Source organism: Lepus europaeus, chromosome 11 (genome assembly GCF_033115175.1).
Source record: "Lepus europaeus isolate LE1 chromosome 11, mLepTim1.pri, whole genome shotgun sequence".
Classification (NCBI taxonomy): Eukaryota; Metazoa; Chordata; class Mammalia; order Lagomorpha; family Leporidae; genus Lepus; species Lepus europaeus.
The window spans coordinates 103,842,032-103,865,306 of NC_084837.1; the positions used below are offsets into that span (position 1 = coordinate 103,842,032).

Sequence of the window (23,275 nt, forward strand, 5' to 3'; positions counted from 1 at the left end):
ACAAAAATAAGGAAGACAACATGATGCCCCCAAAAGAACACAACACTTCAATACTAGATTGTGAAGATGATGAGATGCAAGAAATGCAAAAAAAGGAAGTCAAAAAATTGATCGTAAGATTACATAGAAGTAATCAGAAGCAAATGTATGAAAAACTGCAATCCATATGGGACATGAAAGAAAATTTCTCCCATGAAATTGAGATCTTAAAGAGAAATCAGAATGAAATGAAGAATTCAATAGAACAAATAAAATTGCAGTGGAGAGCCTTAACAACAGAATTGGTGAAGCATAAGAAAGAATATCAGATAGAAGACAAAGCCCAGGAAATTATACAGTCAAACCAAAGGCAAAAAGAGAAAACTAGAAAACTAAAAACACTGTTGGGAATCTACAGGATACTATAAAATGACCAAACATATGGGTCATAGGAGTTCCTGAAGGCATGGAAAGAGAGAAAGGCCTTTTTAGTGAAATAATAACAGAAAAATTCCCCAATTTGGAGAAAGAAAGTGACATCCAAGTACAGGAAGCACATAGAACTCCTAATATACAGGACCAGAAAAGATCCTCACCAGACACATTATAATCAAACTCACCACAGTAAAACATAAAGAGAAGATTCTAAAATGTGCACAAGAGAAATACCAGATTACTTTCAGAGGATCTCCAATTAGACTCACAGTGGACTTCTCATCAGAAACTGTACAGGCTAGGAGAGAATGGCAAAATATAGTCCAAGTCTTAAGAGAAAAAAAACTGTCATCCCAGAATGTTATACCCTGCAAATTTCTCATTTATGAATGAAGGTGAAATAAAGACCTTCCACAACAAACAGAAATTGAAAGAATTTGTCATCACCTGGCCAGCCCTACAAAAGACACTCAAGGGTGTGTTGCACACAGAAACATGTTCATCACTGTGAAAGAAGGTAAAGGAAGAAAATCAGTAAAAGTTCAAAGGAAATTCAAACTAAAAAAATAGTAATATATTTGGAAAAATGACGGGGCAAAGTCACTGCTTATCAATAGTCACTTTGTAAATGGCCTCAACTCCTCAGTTAAAAGACACAGACTGGCTTAATGGATTTAAAAAAAAAAAACAAACATCTATTTGCTGCCTACAAGAAACACATCTCACCAACAAAGATGCACCCAGACTGAAAGTGAAAGAATGGAAAAAGATATTCCATGCCAACAGAAACCAAAAAAGAGCTGGTTTAGTCATCCTAATATCAGACAAAATGGACTTTAACACAAAAACTGTTAAAAGAGACAAATAAAGGCAAATAAAATGATTAAAATGATTAAAAAAGACAAATAAAATGATTAAGGGTCAATTCCACAGGAAGATGTAACTATTATAAATGTATATGCACCTAATGCAGGGCATCTGGCTATTTAAAAGAAATGTTCAGGCCAGCATCATATTGAATGGGGAAAAGTTGGAAGCATTCCCACTGAGATCCAGTACCAGACAGGGATGGCCACTCTCACTATTGCTATTCAATATAGTCCAAGAAGTTTTAGCCAAAGCCATTAGGCAAGAAAAAGAAATCAATGGGATACAAATTCAGAAGGAGAAAATCAAATTACTCTTATTTGCAGATGACATTATTCTATATATAGGGGATCCAAAAGACTCTACTAAGAGACTACTGGAACGCATAGAAAAGTTTGGTAAAGTAGCAGGATATAAAGTCAATACACAAAAATCAACAGCCTTTGTATACACAGACAATGCCATTGCTAAGAAAAAATGTCTAAGATCAACTCCATTCACCATAGCTACAAAAAAAAAAAAATCAAATACCTTGGAATAAATTTAACAAAGGGTGCCAAAGATCTTTACAATGAGAATTACAAAACTTTAAAGAAAGAAGATACAAAAAAAAATGGAAAAATCGTCAAAATTTCCATTCTTCCAAAAGCAACTTGCAGATTCAATGTGATACCAATAGAAATACCAAAGACATTCTTCTCAGATCTAGAAAAAATGATGCTGAAATTCATATGGAGGCACAGGAGACCTCGAATAGCTAAAACAGTCTTCTATAACAAAAACAAAGCTGGAGGCATCACAATACCAGACTTCAAGACATACTACAAGGTAATTATAATCAAAACAGCCTGGTACTAGTACAAAAATAGATGGATAGAACAATAGAACAGAATAGAAACACCAGAATCAATCTAAACATCCGTAACCAACTCGTATTTGCTCAAGGAACTGAAACCAATCCTTGGAGCAAGGACAGTCTCTTCAACAAGTGGTGCTGCAAAAACTGGATTTCTACATGCAGGAGGATGAAGCAAGACCCTTTACCTTACACCTTACACAAAAATCCACTAAACATGGGTTAAAGAGCTAAATCTACAACCCGACACCATCAAATTATTAGAGAACACTGGGGAAGTCCTGCAAGATATTGGCACAGGCAAAGAGTTCTTGGAAAAGACCCCAGAGGCACAGGCACTCAAAACCAAAATCAACAAATGGGATTACTTCAAATTGAGAAGTTTTTGTATGGCAAAAGAAACAATCAGGAAAGTGGAAAGGCGACCGATAGAATGGAAGAAATTACTTGTAAACTATACAACTGATGGAGGATTAATAACCAGAATCTACAAAGAGATCAAGAAACTCCACAACAACAAAACAAACAACCCAGTTAAGAGATGTGCCAAGGACTTAAACAGACATTTTTCAAAAGAGGAAATCCAAATGTACATGAAAGAATGTTCAGGATCATTAATCATCAGGGAAGCGCAAATCAAAATCACAATGAAGTTTCACCGTATCCCAGTTAGAATGGCTTTCATACAGAAATCAACAAACAACAAATGCTGGCGAGGATGTGGTGGAAAAGATACGCTAAACTACTGTTGGTGGGGATGCAAACTGGTAAAACCACTATGGATGACCATTTGGAGACACCTAAGAAATCTGAATATAGTCCTGCCATACGACCCAGCCATACTAGTCCTCAGAATATACCCAAGGAAGTGACATCAGCAAATAAAAGAGTTTTCTGCACCTCCATATTTATTGCAGCTCAATTCAAAGTAGCTAAGCATGGAATCAACCTAAATGCCCATCAATGGAAAACTGGACAAAGAAATTATGGGATATTTATTCTATGGAATACTACACAGTGGTAAAAAAAAAATCTGGTCATTTGCAACAAAATGGATGAATCTGGAAAGTATTATACTTAATGAGATAAGCCAGTCCCAAAGGGACAAATACCATAAGTTCTCCCTGATCTCTAACAACTAACAGAGCACCTAAAAAGAAAACCTGTAGAAGTGAAATTGACACTATGAGAAGCAATGACTTGAACAGCCCTTGTCTTGACTGTCAAGGAACAGTTTATTATTTTTTTTATTTTTTCTACTTAATACCATTGGTTGAACTCTTTACTTAACATAGAATTAATCATAGGTGTATAATTTCAATTAAAAATAGATCCCAGTAAAAAATAAGAGTGGGAATAAGAGAGGGAGGAGCTGTACGGTTCGGCACACATTCCCACAGACTTACTCTTAAAGGTAAAGCTAAAAACTTGCCATGGTACTTCAAATCCCATTAAGCTGGGCACTACTAATGCCATCTTGCATGTTAAAGTGATTGTATTAAGTGTGCAGTTGATCTTATAGATAGGATTGTCAGAGGGATCACATAAATAAGACCAAGTATCTGGTAATAACAACAGATAGAATTTAAAAAGAGAGAATGTTCCAACATGGGAAGCAATCCACACAGCAGACTCATAGAATGACATACGCCCTAAACAGCACTCTGACCTCAGAATCAGCCCTTAAGGCTGAAAAGCCCATGAGAGCATTACAGGCATGGAGAGCCAAGATACTGTGGCAAAAATGTTCTACATGAAGGATCTCTGTGAATGAGACCCCAGTGAAAAGAAGGGGCCATAAAAGAAGGATGTACTTTTCTCTGAATGGAGGCAAGAAGTTCTACTTTGCTTATGGCCCTGTCTAAATACTGAGTCTGTGGACTCAAAAGTCTTCCATAGCCTTGCAGCACATGTCAAGAGACTTGGTTGGGGCCGGTGCCATGACTCACTTGGTTAATCCTCCGCCTTGTGGCACCAGCATCCCATATGGGTGCCAGATTCTAGTCCCGGTTGCTCCTCTTCCAGTCCAGCTCTCTGCTGTGGCCCAGGAGGGCAGTGGAGGATGGCCCAAGTACTTGGGCTCCTGCACCCGCATGGGAGACCAGAGGAAGCACCTGGCTCCTGGCTTCAGATCGGCGCAGCACCAGCCATAGCAGCCATTTGGGGGGTGAACCAATGGAAGGAAGACCTTTCTCTCTCTCTCTCTCTCACTATCTATAACTTTACCTGTCAAGTTAAAAAAAAAAAAAAAAGGAGTCTTGGGTAATCACTGACATCATAAATAAGAGTGTTAATTGTTAAATCAACAACCGGAGTCACTGTACACTTACTCCCCATGTAGGACCTTTGTCCCTAATGATTTGTCCCATGAGAATTAACTGTAAAACTAATCTTCAAATAGTACTTTATACTTTGCGTATGGGTCCAAATTGTTGAAATCTTTACTTAGTATACAGTTGGTCTTCTGTATGTAAAGTTAATTAAAAACAAATCTTAATAAAGAATGGGATGGGAGAGAACAAATCTTAATGAAGAATGGGTGTAGGAGGTGGGATGGAAGTAGGGGTGGGAGGGCAGGTATGGGGGGGAAGAACCACTATATTCCTAAAGCTGTACCTATGAAAATTGTATTCCTTAAATAATAGCTTTCTTTTAAAAAAAGAAAAGAAAAGGAGGAAGGAAGGAAGGAAGGAAGGAAGGAAGGAAGGAGAAAGAGAGAGAAAGAGGAAGGAAGGAAGGAAGGAAGAGGGGGGAGGGGGAGAGGGGGAGAGGGAGAGAGAGAGAGACCTCTGGGTAGCAGCCTTGAAGAACACCATGGATTTAGGCCCATGAGCCGATGCTAGCTGAAAATGCCCTGGGAGTGAAGCGGGTCCATCCAGGGAGGCCTTCAGTTCCCCAATTTTATAAAGTGTTTTGTTTCTTTTTGTAATTGTTGTTACCTTAGTGTTTCATCAGAAAGGTAAATTGCAGTAGTTTCTTATACTTTAGTGATTCTTGAAAAAGACAAGGGAGCTAGCAGAAAGGAGTAATGTTTCTTGCTGTGTTAGGGGGTTTTTTGGGTTTGTTTTTAGTCAGTACATCTTTGAATTGTTGAGGTCTATATATTTTTTTTAAGATTTATTTATTTATTTGAAATTCGAGTAGCAGAGAGAGAGAGAAGGAGAGGTCTTCCATCTGCTGGTTCACTCCCTAGATGGCTGCAACGGCCAGAGCTGTGCTAATCCGAAGCCAGGAGCCAGGAGCTTTTTCCATTCTCCCATGTGGGTGCAGGGACCCAAGGACTTGGCCATCTTCTACTGCTTTCCCAGGCCATAGCAGTGAGCTGGATCAGAAGTGGAGCTGCCAGGACTCGAACTGGCGCCCATATGGGATGCCAGCACTGCACGCAGTGGCTTTACCCACTACACCCACTACACCACAGCACCGGCCTCCAAGGTCTATTTTTAACTGTTGGGGAATAAGGCCAAACAAATGGGACCTTGGTAGGGAGAAATGTCTAGAACACAGATGCTTTGTTGAAGTCTAAAAAAATAAAACATCTATGGTATCTGGGAAAAAATTAGAGATAGAAAGTGCAAGTTTTTCCTTAATTGTTATTGATGTCATTTTAGTTTAAAATGTTGCATTTTTAATAAATGTTTTCCCAGGCTAGCAGACATGGAACAGTCCCCAGGAAAGGTGGCCTAATACAAGGTTCTTCAAATATATATTTGAAAAAAACCGTGCATATATTTCAATTTATTTTATTTTATTTATTTATTTATTTTTAGAGAAAGCAAGAACCCTTCCACTAATCCAGCAGTTCACTAGTTCATTCCCTGTATGTCCACAACAGCCAGGCCAGGCTGAAACTAGCAGCCAGGAATTCAACCCAGGTCTCATGTGGGTGGCAGGGACTGAGCCACTGAGCCATCGCTGCTGTTGCCCAGTGGTCTATTTTAGCAGGAAGTCAGGATCAGGAGCCAGAGGCAGGTCAAGAGCCTAAGTACTCTGATATAGGACACAGGTGCCTAATCGGCATCTCAACTGCTAAGCTGTGCACCCACTCCCTAAACTGATTTTTCATTCCATTTTCCCACTTTTGAAGTACTCTTACACTTAGAGCAAAGCCCGTGGTAAACTGAGTGAGGCAGCCCGATACGTAACACGCTAGGACTGAAAAATCTTCATCACAGTTAATGGTGCACTCAGTTCACTTGTTAGCCGTCTAGTGTCAGAGTTTCTTTACTGCAGTACAAAGATATTTGTTGACTTTTATTTCTATGCCAACTACAGTTATTCATTTTTAATTATTGCTGCTTTAGGATGTGGCCAAAGATTCGTATCTGTGTCACACTGCATATCCACCGTGGCATAGCTGGGAGTTCTGTGTCCCCATTGTTACTCTCCTCACTTCAGGATCCTGACTCATGGAGTGGCCAGCAGCTGGAGATTAATGATAATTACCAGCCCTCAGAGAATAGAAAGATTGTGGCTCTTGAAGTTTCCTGGCTACAGTTTGGTGGCCAAGGGACACTACACAGCCACCCCTGACTTCACTGTGGTGGAGGAGATGGGTCCTGCCCAGGGAGAGAACTGAGATACTGATGAGCTCAAGCATAGTTTAATTTATAAATTAACTTGGAAAAGTCTATTTTTATTTGTATTTACTTTTCTCATCCAAGGAGCATGGCATTTTTGCTTTGAGGATTCCTTTATTTCTCCCATAACAAACCTCTAGGTTTGTTTATGTGCGTGTAGATCCCCCACACCGGCTGTGCTGGGAGCTTTTACAAAATACCGATACTGGGGCCCAGTTCCAAGGGAGCCTAAGGTATAGCCAGGCCTTTTCAGAGCCACTGATAAAAGGTTTTGTTACCTGTTTCCTGTTTGATTTTGGTTTAGGGTTTTCTTTGACTTTTTATCATAGAAAATTTCAAAATATCAGAAATAGGGAGTATAGAATGAATGCAGAATAAACCCCAGGGTATCCATCTCCCAAGCTCAAGAATTATTCGACTCCTGGCCAATCTTGTTTCATCTCTGAATCACCTCCTTCCCCCATCCCCGTGAAGATCATTTCCAAGAAGGCCCCAAACCGCCTGTCCTTTTCATCTGTGGCTATTTCAGTGCAGTCTTTGTAAATGGTTTTATTTTGTTAGAGCCATGGACAAAATACCAACTCTGAGTGGCTTATCCAACACAGACTTATTCTCATAATAGTGGAGACCAGAAAGCCAAGATCAACGCGCCAGCAGGTTTGGTTTCTTCTGAGACCTCCCCTTGACTTGTGAGAACAGCCTCCTTGCTGTGTGTTCAGTGTGGTCATCCCTCTGCGTCTGTGTCTGCATCTCTGTCTCTGCCCTCATCGCCTCTTCTTATAAGGACAACAGTCAAATGGGATCAGGGCCCACTCTAACAATCTCATTGTAATTTAATTAACCTCCACGAAAAGCCCTACCTCCAAGTACCATTGTATTCTGGGGTTAGGACTTCAGCCTGTGGATTTTGGTGGGGGTACATATTTGGCTGTAACGTGAACATCAGCCCAGTGCCATCATACACAACTGAACCACTGCACAGTATTCCTTCAGAGCAGTTCTGTTCCCCAGCTGCCTTCTTTCATGCTTTTTTTTCATATTTAATTAGTTTATTCAATTCAACATCCAAATCAGGTCCACCTATTACAGTTGGTTGATAAGTTTCTTATGCCTCTTTTAAATCTCTCTCTTCTCTTTTACTAGCCCCTCCACCACCCCAACCAGGTCAGCCTCCTACGTGTAGGCTGAGTGGATCCCCAGAACATGGCCACGGCCCAATAGTCAGGGTGTCCAGTCCTGCCCTGAGCACATCAGAGTGCCAGGCTTTGGCCCCAGTAGACTTCAGGTTCCAGGGGAATTCCGGGACCTGCTTGTATTAGGCCTTCAGTTTGGAAGGCCCTTCTGGGGTCTGCACTTGGCTACTCCTTGTCAATCAGGTCTCAACCAAGGTGTCGCCTTCTCAAGACCTGCCCTTGACCTCCTCCCTGATCTGATATGGCCCCACCTCTACCCCATCTTCAGTCCCACTCATCTGTATCTCATGCCCCTCTTTACACTCCTCATAGCACGATTTGAAATTATTATTCGTTCTCATAATCTGTGAAATTATGTGTTTGTTTACATGTTAGTTACCTGTCCCCACATCCCAAAAGCCCAGTCCATGTTAGCAGGTGCCCCCAGCAATAGAGTCCTTCCCAACCCACTGGCAGTGCTCACTGCGTCAGGGTTCACTGTGACTGAATGAGGACCAAGGTGACAGATGTGAAGTGACAGCTTGTGAATATCAGATGGCACTTTACAAACTAGCAGGTCCCAAATGATGTGCCCTGTGGTAACGTGAGCCCTCCCCTGTGCAAACTGCTCCTCTCCTGAGCAGAGGCCGGGCATTCAAGTCACCGTGAATACCCTTTTGGCTTTTGCAGCTGATCTTGACCAGAGGAAAACTAAAAAAGGCATTGGCATGAAACCCTGTCTTCTTCCTTTCTTGTACCACACCCCCTTCAGTCTCTCTTTCTGAGAGATATAAAAGATCTTTTCTCCTTTATCAAATAACCCTGTTCCAAACCACAGAAGCACTAATCCCTTGTAACTGGACATCTTTGCTGATGTGATTAGGAATGTTTGAAAACAGATCTCTCCTGCACGGAAGAATTTCCTAAGTGGACAACTATGCATGCTTGTGACTTAGAATCCTTTGTGCTGCCTTTGAAAGATAAATTCACAAAGGAAAATCCTTTATGACAGCAGTTACCACTTATCTCACAATAATGAGTGCCAGGCATAGGGAGGTTCAGCACCTTGCCTTGTCATGGGGCTAGTAATATAGCAGAAGCAGCCTTCAGATTGTGTGATTAACCTCCCAACGCAAGACTGCCCTGTTGTAGTGGTTTTTCCTATTTAGGATACTGTTCATGCAAACAGAAAAGAGCACGGGGATATCAGCATTTAAAATGCTGTTTCCCCACTTGGGGTGGTGATGATCCAACTGGCTGCTGTTATTCACAGTGTGTTTATCGTGGTTTGTTGTGTGCCAAGCACTGTGACGAGTACTTTCGATGCTGTTGAATCAGTTGTCCCACTTTTACAGATGAGGAAACTGAGGCCCAGGGTTGAGTGGCTTCCTCCAAGCTGATGAGTGGGTGATCCGGTTTCAAACTCAGGCGTCCAGGCGTCTCGTCCTAGAGGTCATGCCTCTGAGCTGTAGGGCACGGGCCTCTCCGTGGAGGAAGGAAATAGTTCCCAGACAGATACATTTTAGATTTAAAGCCAAAGATCCTCCAAAAGCCTTGCTGAGCCACAGAAATGGGCCTGGTAGGTGTGGCCTCTGATCTTTTGCTCGTTAGTATCTTCTAGACATTGCTGGGGCCAGATCCTATTATGGGAACACAAGGGTGCATTGGAGTCCCTGCCTTCAGGAAGTTCCCTGTCTGTGAAGAGCAGCTCACCTCTAGTTAGGACAGGGGAGAGGGGATAGTCTCACATGGCTGAGTTTGCATAAAAAGAGTATTAACCATTGGTAGTCTTTTCAGAGACAGGTACCAGATCTTCGTGTGTGTTTTTGTTGTTGTTGTTGTTTTGTTTTATCCTACTTGAAAGGCAGAGAGACAGAGACAGAAAAGGATCTTCCATCCACTGGTTGACTCCCCAAATGCTTGCCATAGCTGGGTCTAGGCTAGTACTCCATCCAGGTCTCCCACATGGATAGCGGGAACCGAACTACTTAAGTCATCATCTGCAGCTTGCCAAGGTGCACATTAGCAGGAAGTTGGAATCAAGAGTGAAGCCAAGATTTGAACCCAGGCACTCAAATATGAAATTCAGGGGTCCCAAGCAGTGCCTTAACCATGTGCCAAATACCTGCCTGCAGATCATAGCTTTTATTGCTAGATTTGTTTTGTTAATTTTTTGCATCTGGTATATCACCTGGATCTGCTCGGGAAAGGCCTACTCAGGAAGAACCTATGCTTTAGAGGCCAAGCTAAGGAGGTTAGAATACCTAATTGAGAAAGGCTGTTTAGAAAATTGCTGATAATATGAAAGGGTGTGGCATGGAGTCCAGGAAATACAAGAAAATGACACCGATTATTGTCTTTATTTGTCCTTCACTCTAACTCTGTTTTCTTTGTGCCAACTTAGAAAAAACAAAGGTTACTTCAAAGGTCAACACCCCTGCCTCTACATCAGCATCATACAGTTTGACCTCCTGTGAACTTGTACAAGGACCAATTTGAGAACCTGTTTTTGTTGAGCATAAAATTCTTTCTTTTTGTGAGCTCACTCTGACTTATGGCTCTATTTAAAGAATGGCCAAGGGCAGGCGCTATGGGGTAGTGGGTAAAGAATTTAAAGAATGCCTACAGCGCTGGCATCTCACCATCTCACGTAGGTGCCGGTTCAAGTCTTGGCTGCTCCACTTCTGATCTGGCTCTCTGATACGTCCTGGGAAAACAGTAGAAGAAGATGGCCCAAGTGCTTGGACCCCTGCACCTGCATGGGAGACACAGAAAAAGCTCCTGGCTCCTGATCAGCATAGCTCCAGCCATTGTGGCCATTTGGGGAACAAATCAGCAGATGGGAGATATTCTCTCTCTGACTTTCAAGTAAAATAAATAAATATTCCAAAAAAAAAAAAAAAAAAAAAAGAATGGCCAGGCCCTGGTGGTTATTTTAAAGGATGCAGTACTCTTGCTGTCCAGCTACACAACCTTCACTATTGGCATCCAGGCCAAAGCTGGTTGGGTCACAAAACTCAAGCACACAGTCACTGGCTTCTACATTCAGAGGCAGCTCTTTTTTTTTTTTTTTTGTAAGATTTATTTATTTATTTGAAAGGCAGAATTAGAGAGAGAGAGAGAGAGAGAGAGAGAGAGAGAGATCTTCCATCTGCTGGTTTGCTTCCAAAATGGCTGCAACAGCCAGGGCTGGGCCAGGCTAAAGCCAGGAGCCAGGAGCTTCTTCCAGGTCTCCCACATGGGTGATGGGGGCCCAAGCATTTGGGCCATCTTCTGCTGCCTTTCCCCAACCATTAGCAGGGAGCTGGATTGGATCAGAAGAGGTAGATCAGCCAAGACTCAAACCGGCGCCCATATGGGATGCCACCACTGTAGGCAGCAGCTTTACCTGCTGTGCCATAACACCAGCCCCCACACATTAATTGAATATTTCTGTTTTGAGAAGTTATATTAAGTGACATTAGCCTCTCTGGTCAGAAATAAAATGTAAGCCCATTAGGATGACTAGTGGCACCAAGAAGATTGACTGTTAACAAATTGTCTTTTACATTTCTTATGGAAATAGAGTACTGTACTGAATCAGACCAGGTACCCAACCTGGCATATGAATGAGATCAATAAATGATAGTTGGAAACAAAGATGGAGAGCTCTTGAAGAGTATTTGGAAGCGTGCTTATTATGAAGAGCCTGACCTTCCATTGGAACAGTGCAGCAGTAGACATGCTGGCTTACTCTCTGTTGACCTCATTGATTTTCTAGCCCCGATGTTTGCAATGTGAGTGTTTTTGTCAGTGATGTCGGGGACCAATAAGTTCAAGAAACATCTGCTCCTCCTCTTTGTTCAAGTGTCCTGTCCCCATAGGTCAGTGCTCATGGTCAGGGCAAAGGAGAGCTGGATCCAACCTACCAGCCAAGGAGTGAACTGACAACCAGAGATTACCAGCCTGTGTTTGTTTTAAAATGAACAGAATAGGGGCAGAGGGTTAAGCTGCCACTTGTGATGCCTACATCCCAGATTGTAGCACTGGTTTGAGTCCTGCTGGCTCTGCTTCCAATCCAGCCTCCTGCTAATGTGTCTGGGAAGGCAGCATCAGATGACCTGCCACCCACATGGGAAACATGGGTGGAGTTTCTGGCTCCTAGCTTCACCCTGGCCCAGCCCCGGCCATTGTGGCCATCTGGGGAGTAAAACCAATGATTGAAAGATAACTGTCAAAAAAAGAAAAGAAAAGAAATATATCTGTCTCTTGGGGCCAGTGCTATGGCATAATGGGTAAAGCTGCCACCTGCAGTGCCAGCATCCCATATGGGCACTGGTTCATGTCCCGGCTGCTCCTCTTCTGATCCAGCTCTCTGCTAAGGCCTGGGATAGCAGTGGAAGATGGCCCAAGTCCTTGGGCCCCTGCACCCGAATGGGAGACCAGGAGGAAGCTCCTGGCTCCTGGCTTCAAATCGGTCCAGCTCCAGCTGTCGCAGCCAATTCGGGAGTGAACCAGCAGATGGAAGACCTCTCCCTCTTTCTGCCTCTCCTTCTCTCTGTGTGTAACTCTGACTTTCAAATAAATAAATAAATCTTTAAAAAGAAAGAAAGGAGCCGGAGCCGTGGCTTAACAGGCTAATCCTCCGCCCGCCTTGCGGTGCCGGCACACCGGGTTCTAGTCCCGATCGGGGCGCCGGATTCTATCCCGGTTGCCCCTCTTCCAGGCCAGCTCTCTGCTGTGGCCCGGGAAGGCAGTGGAGGATGGCCCAAGTGCTTGGGCCCTGCACCCGCATGAATGACCAGGAGAAGCACCTGGCTCCTGGCTTCGGATCAGCGCGATGCGCCGGCCGCAGCGGCCATTGGAGGGTGAACCAACGGCAAAATGGAAGACCTTTCTCTCTCTCTCTCTATCCACTCCTCCTGTAAAAAAAAAAAAAAAAAAGAAAGAAAAGAAAGAAAGAAAGAAAGAAAAAAAATATCTGTCTCTTTTACCCCTCTGTCACTCTGCCTTTCAAATAAATAAATAATACTTTTTTAATGAAAGAAATAAAAATTTCATGGCTTTGATCCCATAAAGTGACTGAGTCCCCTTAGGATCATGAGCAACACTAAACTGGGGCACTTAGGTTGAAAATGGTCTCACAGGAATTTAAATTGTTTCTTCCTGCAAGTTGAAACAGTGAAGGAAGTAGGCCCTTCCCTTATTTCTAAACACTTGACTTTCTAGCCTTAGACATCAAGCTGAGAGGAAGTACCTGAAATCATAGCATTGTATCCTGTTGCTTGCAAGAAGAGTTCTTTAGTGTCCAACTGAGTGGAGTTTGGGGACTTTATATATATATATATTTATTATTATTATTATTATATAATTAAATATTATATATTACATATGTATTATTAAATATAAATATATATAGCTATCTTTTGGCACCTTAAAGTAAGTCCAAAACGTTTTGCCTTGCATTTCAGTTTTAGAAGGAAAGGAGGCTCTGTGCCTGGGGTGACTGCATAATTTAGTGTTCCAACTGGGACCCTTTTGAAAGTAAATGGGGACTTTGAAAGTAACTGCATTAAGGGATGGCGGCAGTGACTGGGGCTCAAAAATAAATAAATAAATAAACAACCCCTAAGGCACTCTCAAATTAGGATGTACCAGGGTACTTCAAAAAAATTCATGAAAATAAGGAATTAGAAGTTTATCTAGGGGGCCAGTGTTGTTGCGTAGCGGGTTAAGCCACCACCTACAAAACCAGCATTCCATATGGGTGCTGGTTTGTGTCTCGGCTGCTCCACTTCCAATCCAACCTGCTGCTAGTGGCCTGGGAAAGCAGTGAAAGATGGCCCAGGTACTTGGGTCTCTGCCACCCATGTGAGAGACTTCGAAGAAGCTCCTGGCTCCCGGCTCTTGGCTCTTGACTCCCAACTTCGGCCTGGCTCAGTCCTGGCCATTTCGGCCATTTGGGAAGTGAATCAGCATATGGAATCAATCAATCAATCAATCAATCTCTCTCTCCCTTTCTCCCCCCCTCTCCCCACTCAGTCTGCCTTTCAATAAATACATAATTTTTTATTTAGGTGCAAATAATTTTTGAAATCCATGCATAGGCTTTCCACAATCACATTTTCCATAAATATTTTGAAGGCTCCTCACTTGGAGCCACCTGACCTATTGCATGAACACCCATGATCCAAACCTTCTCACCATGAGGAGTTGTAGGTAGTGGTTTTTAAAGAACTTCTGTTTGGTTTTTACTGCTCAGTATCTTATTATATTTGACTAAATCGTGAGCATGGATGTTTCTGTGAACTTCTCGTAGCTGCCATTTCACCGATGCAGACTCAGACTGGATCGTACTCAGGATCCCAGATCAACAGCTACGAGTCGTGTTGCCTTTGTGTTGAACAGTCGAGTCTTACCATGGCAGAAATGGCATGATGGGAAGGGAGGAGGAAGAGATGGGCGAAGAAAGAGAACCTGAGAGTGAAGGTGTGAACTCTCAGAAGCTCAGGCATCTTAGTGAGATCATCAGCTGAGAGTCAGGCCAGGAGCTGCAGGAAGGTGGGGAGGAGTCACGTCCAGAGCAGAATTGGGCAGAAGCAGTGTGGAGTTATGCACTTCCAGGATGAGAGCTGAATACTTACACATTCAGCCAAAGGAGGGCAGTTTTCGGCTTCCCTACCTGGGGAAGCACAGCTGAAAACACTCACTCATGAAAATCTTTGTTTCAGAAGTAAAGACAAAGCCAAAGAATACAGCAGGCCAGGAGGGGCTCTCCCTTTATTTCTACAGCTGTTTTCTTCCTGCATGACTCAGCTTTGTGTGACTTCGCCTTGGCTTTAAGAGATGACTCACATACTCTTACTCTGCAAATGACCAGCTGTGAGACCTCCAGCCACCCACCTGTCTGCAAGCCATGTTGTTAGCCTGACCGCATCTTTTTCTTGGCTTAAACTTAGTGGGAAAGGTGTTGGAGGGCTTCTTTCCTGCGCCCTGCACAGTCACGCTGGCCTGCATTGTGTGCATTCATTCCACATGATTCAGACTTCTTTCTGGCCCACCTACATAATGTGGGGCACACCCACCGTGCGCCAGGCCCGTGACGCAAAGTCTCCATCCACAAGGAACACTCTGTCTCTGGGTCCTGTATTTTCACTTGCTTAGTTGTTAATGTTGTCTGGGGAAATGGGTTTTGAAATAGTAGCTTTCAGGCAGCCTTTGCCTCCTTCTTTACAGGCGACGGCACAGAAAGGAGGCAGGGGTCTTTCCTGTTCTCGGCAAGTTGCCTCTCTGGCACCATAGTGTTCGTCTCTCAAAGGCCAGGCTGCTGTCTCATATTTCATCTTCTATTTAAAAAGGCTGCAGCAAGATTAGATTCCTAATCTTGTTACTGGTGCTAATCCCATAAGGATTAAATACACAGAACCTCATTAAAAATCCTCCTGGTATTAAGAAAATGGATTACCAGAGATCTTAGTAAAGCAGGCCACGGAGGGGGCTCCCAGTCGCTGAGTGTTCGGTTACTGACAACAAGCGCCAGGGCCTCCTCCCAGAAGGTTGGTCCTGGAACTGGACAGACAGAAGGAGTCTTTGCCCTCCCCTGGCCTGGAGAGGAAGCAACTCAGCAGCTTGTCCAGCTTCAGGCAGGACTGGCCTTGTATCTAGATGTGTTTAGATTTAATTAAACTGAGGCTCCCAAAGTGCCTGCATAGTTAAGCTGTAATTGCTCCTCCCTAGTGTAGCAAATCTGTGTTTGTTTTGTAACTGCCCCAGTGACATCTGCACATCTGCTCTGGGTCTCAGTTAGTCTTGCACCTGAGTAAAGACAGATGAATCTAAAAGGACTCAGACAGGGAAAAAGTAAGACTTTTAGGGGCCAGCACTGTGGCATAGTGGGTAAAGCCTCCACCTGTGACACCCACAATCCCATATAGGTGCCAGGTTCCAGACCCAGCTGCTCCACTTCTGACCCCGCTCCCTGGTAATACACCTTTGAAAAGCAGCAGAAGATGGTCCAGGTGCTTGGGCCTCTGTTACATGGGAAACCTGAAAGAAGCTCCTGGCTCCTGGCTCCAGTCTGGACCATTGCAGCCATCCAGGAAGTAAACCAGTGGATGGGAGATTCCCTCTCTCTCTCTTTCTCTGTAACTTTCAAATAATTATCTCTTTTTTAAAAAAGTATGACTTTTCATAATTTAACAATAAATCCTTGTAGTACTATTGCTTATGGAGATTTCTGATACAAGGCAAAAGGACTTGGGCTTTGAGCTCACACATGGGTACAGAGTCCATTGCTCCTGCAGATTCACTCAGTGAGGATGTCATTTCATGCCTGGAGATCTACTTCCTCGTGCGTGTTTGAGTTCCTAGAAGACAGCCTGGGAGCTAGTGTCTCCATTCTTCATCCATTCATGTAAATAATACTGGGTGCTCACTGAGCACCTGGCCTCACAGATACAATGGTGATCAAGATCAAGAATAGCTTTGCTTTATGGACTTTATAACCTACTAGGGCTCATTCAGTATTAGTACAAAATATAAAGAGGTAATTGGCCTATCCAAAGCCAAGAGCTGAGACTTCTTCCAGGTCTCCCATATGGGTGCAAAGGCCCAAGCACATCTTCTACTGATTGTCCAGGGAGCTGGATTGTAAGGGGAGCAGCTGAGTCTTAAACCTGGTACACATATGAGATACCGGCATCTTCAGCGGCAGCTTTCTCTACTACACCACCACGCCAGCCCTATTATCATTTCTTATGCAGGCAAATAATGTCCCTAGCACAAACCACTGCTCCAGCAAAAATGATATTAGTCATCTTTAGCATAGTCAAAACCAGCCTAAGGAAATTTAAACATCTTTTTAATTTACTTTTTGTTAAGTTTTTTAACTGGCTAGATTTTTATTGGAAAAGCAATGAATGCACATGGTAAAAACATTCAAACAGTGCCAAATTCTATAACCAATGAATAAATTTCCTCCCATGCTAGGCCTGTAAGGCCACCACAAAACACACCAAACACCGAAGTTAGAGGAAAGCTTTATAATCGGGTGGGGAAAGCCCAACGGAGTGGGGTGGGGTGGGGGATAAGAGAGGGTAGGAGAGCGTAAGAGAGAGAGATCAAAAGGGAACACGTGTCGGGAACAGGTCCTGTTAAACCTTTACCAGGGGAAGGGCAGGGAAATAGGAGTAGCAAATCCCATTAGGGTGGGGATGGAGCTGACATCGGTGGTTGGGCCATGGGCTTAGGACCGAAGCCTACTGTGCAACGTGGCGTTGGGGGCCAGGGCCTAAGATGGCGTCCGAGGCATAGATGGCACCACAGATATGACAGCACCATTTTACTAACAAGGCCCTCCCAGCATGGTCTCCTCTCCAGTAAGCATTCGGTCAAATCTGTATGCACATATAATCGCTCTGTAACCCAAGCATACACAGGAGCTGGTGCCATCCCCACTGCCCCTTGCTTCTGTCCCTCAGGAAAATAGAGTCACACACGTCAGCAGATCAGACTCTGTGTGCTCCCTTTCCACAGCAGTGGAGAACTTCATTTAACTCGTCCTCTATGGATGGAAATTTAGGTTTACAACCCATTGCTGCTGTCAACAGCACTGCAGTGAATTTTCTTGCACGCACATCTTTGCACACATGTACAAGTAAATCTGCAGTATCAGTTCCCCCAAAGTGGAATTGATAGACAAATGGATTGTGCTTTTTTAAGAAACATTAATAGATATTACTACATTGCCTTCCAAGGCCTGTGCCAGTATGTATTCCCTAATCAGTGGGTGCATCAGGATGCCTGTTACCCCACACTCTCTGTAGTGCTGGGTATAGGTAGACCTGCATCCCATATGGGTACCACTTCGAGTCCCAGCTGCTCCACTTCCAATCCAGCTTCCTACTAATGCACCTGGAAAAGCAACAGAATTTGGCCCAAGTGCTTGGGCCCCTGCACCCACATAGGAGACCTAGAAGAAGCTCCCAGTTCTTGTTTTCAGTCTGGCCCAGCTCCAGCTGTTGTAGCCATTTGAGGAGTGAACCAGTAGATGAAAGATCTCTGTCTTGCTCTTTCTCTCCCCCTCTTCTCTATATCTCTGCCTTTCAATAAAAATAAATAAATCAACCCTGATTGCATGTTGATGTCACCTGGGGATCTTGTAGCAGCGCAGTGTCACTGGAACCCATCCCCACACGTTCTGACTTAATTAGAGCATTGTTTGTTGTTTTTAACAGCATCCCAAGGTGATCCCAAGGTGCAGTCAGGTTGAATTACACTGCGCTAAAGGAAAATGGTCTTTTCAAGTGTTAAGCTGCAATTCCTTGTTTAAATTATTTTTTAACATGGTAAAATACCCCCAAAATGTACCCTCGTGACCACTTAGAAGTACACAGTTGAGCCGTATGCTCACGGTGTTGTGCAGCCAGTCTCCAGGACGCTGCTCGTCTTACACAGCTGGACCTGTGTGCTCCTCATTCTCCCTCCTCCCAGCCTGGCAGCTACCCTTGTTTTCTGTCTCTGGGCGTTTGACCACTCTCAGGACCTCATATAAGCAGCTGTCTCTTTGTGACCAGCTGATTTCACTTAGCTTGATGGCCTCAAGGTGCATCCATGTTGTAGCATACGTGAGGATTTCCCTCTTTAAGGCTGAATAATAGTCCACTGTACGCATATGCCACACTTTGTTTACCCATGCGTCTGTTGATGCACACCTGGGTTGCTTCCACTTTTTGGCTGCTGTTGTGAACATGAGTGTACTTAGATGATATTTTGAAGAGAGAAAAGAGTTCTAGTTACATAAACATTGTAACTAGTTAGTAAATAAACATTGAATGCTTAGTGTGTTCTGGACCTGTGTATGTTTATCAACTAATTCAGTTCTCCAGACAACACTGTGAGTTGTTTACCACTGATACTTCCATCTTACAGATGTGCAGACGACTCAGTGTGGTTTGGTAACTTATTCAAGGTCCCTCATGATAAAACTCATCTGGGGAGTTGTTTTTTTTTAAGGTCTTCCTTCCGTTGGGTCACCCCCCAAAATGGCCGCGACAGCCAGTGCACTGCGCCGATCCAAAGCCAGGGCCATCCTCCACTGCACTCCCGGGCCATAGCAGAGAGCTGGCCTGGAAGAGGGGCAACCGGGACAGAATTCGGTGCCCCGACCGGGACTAGAACCCGGTGTGCCGGCGCCGCAAGGTGGAGGATTAGCCTAGTGAGCCGCTGCGCCGGCCAAGGAGTTTGTTAAAAGTACACATTCCGGCCAGCGCCATGGCTCAACAGGCTAATCCTCCACCTTGCGGCGCCGGCACACCGGGTTCTAGTCCCGGTCGGGGCACCGAATTCTGTCCCGGTTGCCCCTCTTCCAGGCCAGCTCTCTGCTATGGCCCGGGAGTGCAGTGGAGGATGGCCCAAGTGCTTGGGCCCTGTACCCACATTGGGAGACCAGGAGAAGCACCTGGCTCCCGGCTTCGGATCAGCGCGGTGCGCCGGCTGCAGCGGCCATTGGAGGGTGAACCAACGGCAAAGGAAGACCTTTCTCTCTGTCTCTCTCTCTCACTGTCCACTCTGCCTGTCAAAAAAAAAAAAAGTACACATTCCCAGGCCCCATCTTATTCCTGTAGCTCTGAGCCTCCAGCAGGGAGCCTGGGAGCTACAGATTTCCCTAGGGCCTCAAGGCTTACTTGTCAGCAGAGGCGATTTGGCAGCATCCGAAGCTAGTAAGTGGCATGTCCCAGCAGCCTGACCACAGAGCCCCTCCCTCACGTAGTCCTGAGGCCAGACCGCTCCCCTAAGGCCCCTCGTGGCCTGAGGAGATGAGTAAACTGTCCCTGGTGGGATTTCTGAGTGTTTGTTTGCTGTGTGACTGGGCGTCGGTGCTATCAGCTGAGTGCAGTTCTTATCCCTGCTCCCTGTTTTAAACCCAGCATTTAGAGGTAACACTACTCCTCTCATTGCTCGCTGCATCAAAAAGAGAAACTTGGATGAATCTGGCCAAAGTTGAGGTGCAAGGCTGGCATTTCAAATTCCAAGGTTCAAGATTCAACATTGCCTCTGGCCTAGCTTTTTGTTCTGTCTGGAGCCTGTCACCAGGGCCCATTTGGAGGCTTTTTCATCAGAATACACTAAGTTCATCAACTCTTTTATTGAATTCCTGCAGAACTGGCCAGTCTCTGCTGGGTGCAGGAGACAAATAGGAGACTTAATCCTGCATATCTCACTGGAGAGAGGTGTGTTTGCTTCTCAGACTGGAGCCTGGGTCTGACCATGCTGGGAGGGAGCAGCTCCCGGCCCTTGGTTTCTCCCTTAGCCTTCAACACCTTCTGCCCCCATGGCAGAAGCCCCCATGCTCCCAGCACCTTTGTGTTGTGATCATTCTTCAAAGTATAGGAGATTCTGTCTGGAAAGAGGCATGAGGGGCCCAGGAGTAGTTTGTATCCTGATCCGAGCAACGGTTACCTGGGTGCAAGTGTGTAAAACCTCATTGCTTATTTTCCTGTGCATAAGTTAGACCTCACTGAAAATAAAACAGAGTGCTTACTGTGCACTGATATATAACGGCTTGTGAGACATATTGTAAAGGGATAAAGCAACGTGTGTGCCACCACTAGTACCAAATGCATGAACTACCCACTCAGAAAAACCTCACTGCCCATTCCTGGGCCTGGCCCCATCTTAGGGAATCCCTGCTTCTTTTTGTGTTTGGCCCATATTCAGTACATTTTATTTTCATTGCATTTCATTATTTCTTTTTCATTGTTATTTTTATTATTTTTTATATTTTTATCTTTTTCATACCTTTTGGTTTTAATGTTTAATTAGTGTTTGCAGGTTCATTGTGATTTGTACGTACACTTCTAAGAACATGATGATGTTCTGTCCCTCCCTCCCCCTCTTCCTTGCACCCACTTTCCTTCTACTTTTTTTTTTTTAGTTTTTGAGATAATATATTTTAAAATTATATTATAGTAAAAAGGCTTACTACTTCGCCAAGTAAGAAGTTTAACCAGCAAAAAGCAAAAAAAACAAAAACCTTAGTTTAATGGGAATATAGACAATGGCTATAAACAGTAACTGAATGGAAAAATTATCATCTCGCCCAGACACATAAACTTGAAAGTAATCACAGATCATTAACACTTTAGTAGTATAACATTCTTAACCATTGGTTTGACAAAGGTATAAAGCTGATACACCCAGACATTTCTTTTTTGTTTAGTTAGTTTCTAAATTTTAGCTCCCACATATAAGGGAGATCTTGCAGTATTTGTCTTTCTGGGTCTGGCTTAGTTCACACAACATGCTACCCTCCAGTTGGGTCCATTTTACTGCAGATGGTAGAATTTCATCTTTCTTTATAGCTGACTAATAAGGAATGCCTGCTTCCAACCTCACCTCCAGGTGATTCTGTGCCAGCTGCAGTTTGAGAACTGCATGTGGTTGTGCTGCCTGGCATAGGCTGCATTCCACCAGAAAGGAAGACAAATATGCAAGGGCCTGCCCCAGCCTGAGAAAGCCGTGTGCCCAAGGCTTTACTGTTTAGCGAAGCAGCTGCTGACCTGCAGGAGCAATGTAGAGCTGGTGCCAAGGTCAGCAGCTCACGTCTCCACTGTAAACCCCTGCCGTTCTCACGCCGGTCTGTTGTGTATGTGCTTCCTGCCAACACCTCTCACTTTCCCTCTTCGATTTTATTTTAGATCAGCTCCCTGCAGTCTGGGGTTGGGCCTTAAGATGTGATGAGTCCCTGTGTTGTGGGCTAGGTTAGGCTGAAACTCCTATTTCAGGCTCTTGCCTTTTACTTAGAGAAGAATTCTAAGTACAGGCACAAACACGACGTGCAGCGTGCTAAGGTTTATTTATGGGGATGAGAAGAATGCGAAGGAACACGAGGGCTTTATTAAGGGAGAGTGGGCCAGGAAGGGTAGAAAGTGACTTCCGTACCCTGCTTTCCCAGCATCCATGAGGGGAGGGTGGGAGGGGGAGGGAGAGAGCTTCTTAGGAGCTTTGAAAAGGGGAGTGATTGACAGGTGGGTTGATAGGATTAGATGGGGGGGGGGGGGGTGGCCTCCAGCTCTTGAACTAGCTCTCTCTGTTGAGTTTTCCCACATCACCTGTGCATGGCCTCAGCCTCAGCCTCTAAGCATTGCTGCCGGCTCATAACGTGGCTTTCCCTTCCCAGGGGGCGCTCGCTGAGCTCATCTCCCCTGGGCAAAGCAGGCCCAAACAGCTTTCTGTTCAGAGGCCTCCTCTGTGTATTTCTGAATGGTCTGCCTCCCTTGGCACCCTGTTCCTGCGTCACCAAGAACATTTGCTGTAATCCCACGGAGCATTCTGGCTGTCCCTCTGGACTCAACTCTTTCCGTCCCTCCCAACACTGACAAAACGATCCAGTAAATAACATCCGCTGGGTACTCTCCGTAACCCCAGGAATCATTGTACACATGGGTTTCGTATCCCAATTTGTAGCCTAGGAAGCTAATCCCGAAGGGTTTTTGCTATTGCTTTTACTACATCGAGTGTGAACATGCACCCTCATGCACACCCTGGCTGTTTTAGTGTGGACCTCAAAAAGTTCATGGCGGGGGCCAGTGCTGTGGCATAGCGGGTAAAGCTGCTGCCTTCAGTACCAGCATCCCATATGGGCGCCGGTTCAAGACCTGGCTGCCCCACTTCTGATCCAGCTCTCTGCTATGGCCTGGGAAAGCAGTAGAAGATGGCCCAAGTCCTTGGGGCCCTGCACCCATGTGGGAGACCCGGAAGAAGCTCCTGGCTCCTGGCTGCGGATTGGCGCAGCTCTGGCCATTGCAGCCATGTGGGGAGTAAACCAGCGGATGAAAGACCTCTCTCTCTCTCTCTGCATCTCCTTCTCTCTCTGTGTAACTCTGACTTTCAAATAAATAAATAAATCTTTAAAAAAAAAGTTCATGGAAAATGAAATTAAAAAAGTAAGTTTATTTTTGACAATCACAGAAAATGTTGAAATCTTTGCATTGTTTTTCATAATATGCATTTCCCATGACCTTTCTGAAGTCCCCTCCTGTATTGATGCCTATTTCATAACCCTCCAGCTTGCATTTTCTCCAGTATTTATTTGTTGCACCTGAAATGACCGAGTGCCACACCCTTTTGCCCACAGGTTGCACGTGGGAGTTTGGAGCCATGGTGAACTACATCAAGAGGATGTACCCACTGACCCAGCTGGTGGTGGTGGGCTTCAGCCTGGGTGGTAACATCGTGTGCAAATACTTGGGGGAGACACAGGCAAACCAAGACAAGGTCCTGTGCTGCGTCAGCGTGTGCCAGGGGTACAGCGCACTGAGGTGAGTGCTTCCCACCTGCCAGCAGGCTCTCACGGAGACGCCCCAGCACACCTGACATGGCCCAGGGGACATGGTGGCCAACTGAGC

The 23,275-nt window shown here is 44.6% G+C and overlaps 1 protein-coding gene across 1 annotated transcript in view; it reads left to right on the plus strand.

Annotated features, from left to right (window-relative positions):
- The window catches only part of ABHD2 (abhydrolase domain containing 2, acylglycerol lipase), a 118,671-nt gene that overhangs the window by 73,408 nt on the left and 21,988 nt on the right, over positions 1-23,275 (plus strand). The window contains exon 6 of the mRNA XM_062206233.1: positions 23,005-23,188. Coding sequence (XP_062062217.1) covers positions 23,005-23,188 — 184 coding nt within the window. The remainder of the gene's footprint in view (positions 1-23,004; positions 23,189-23,275) is intronic.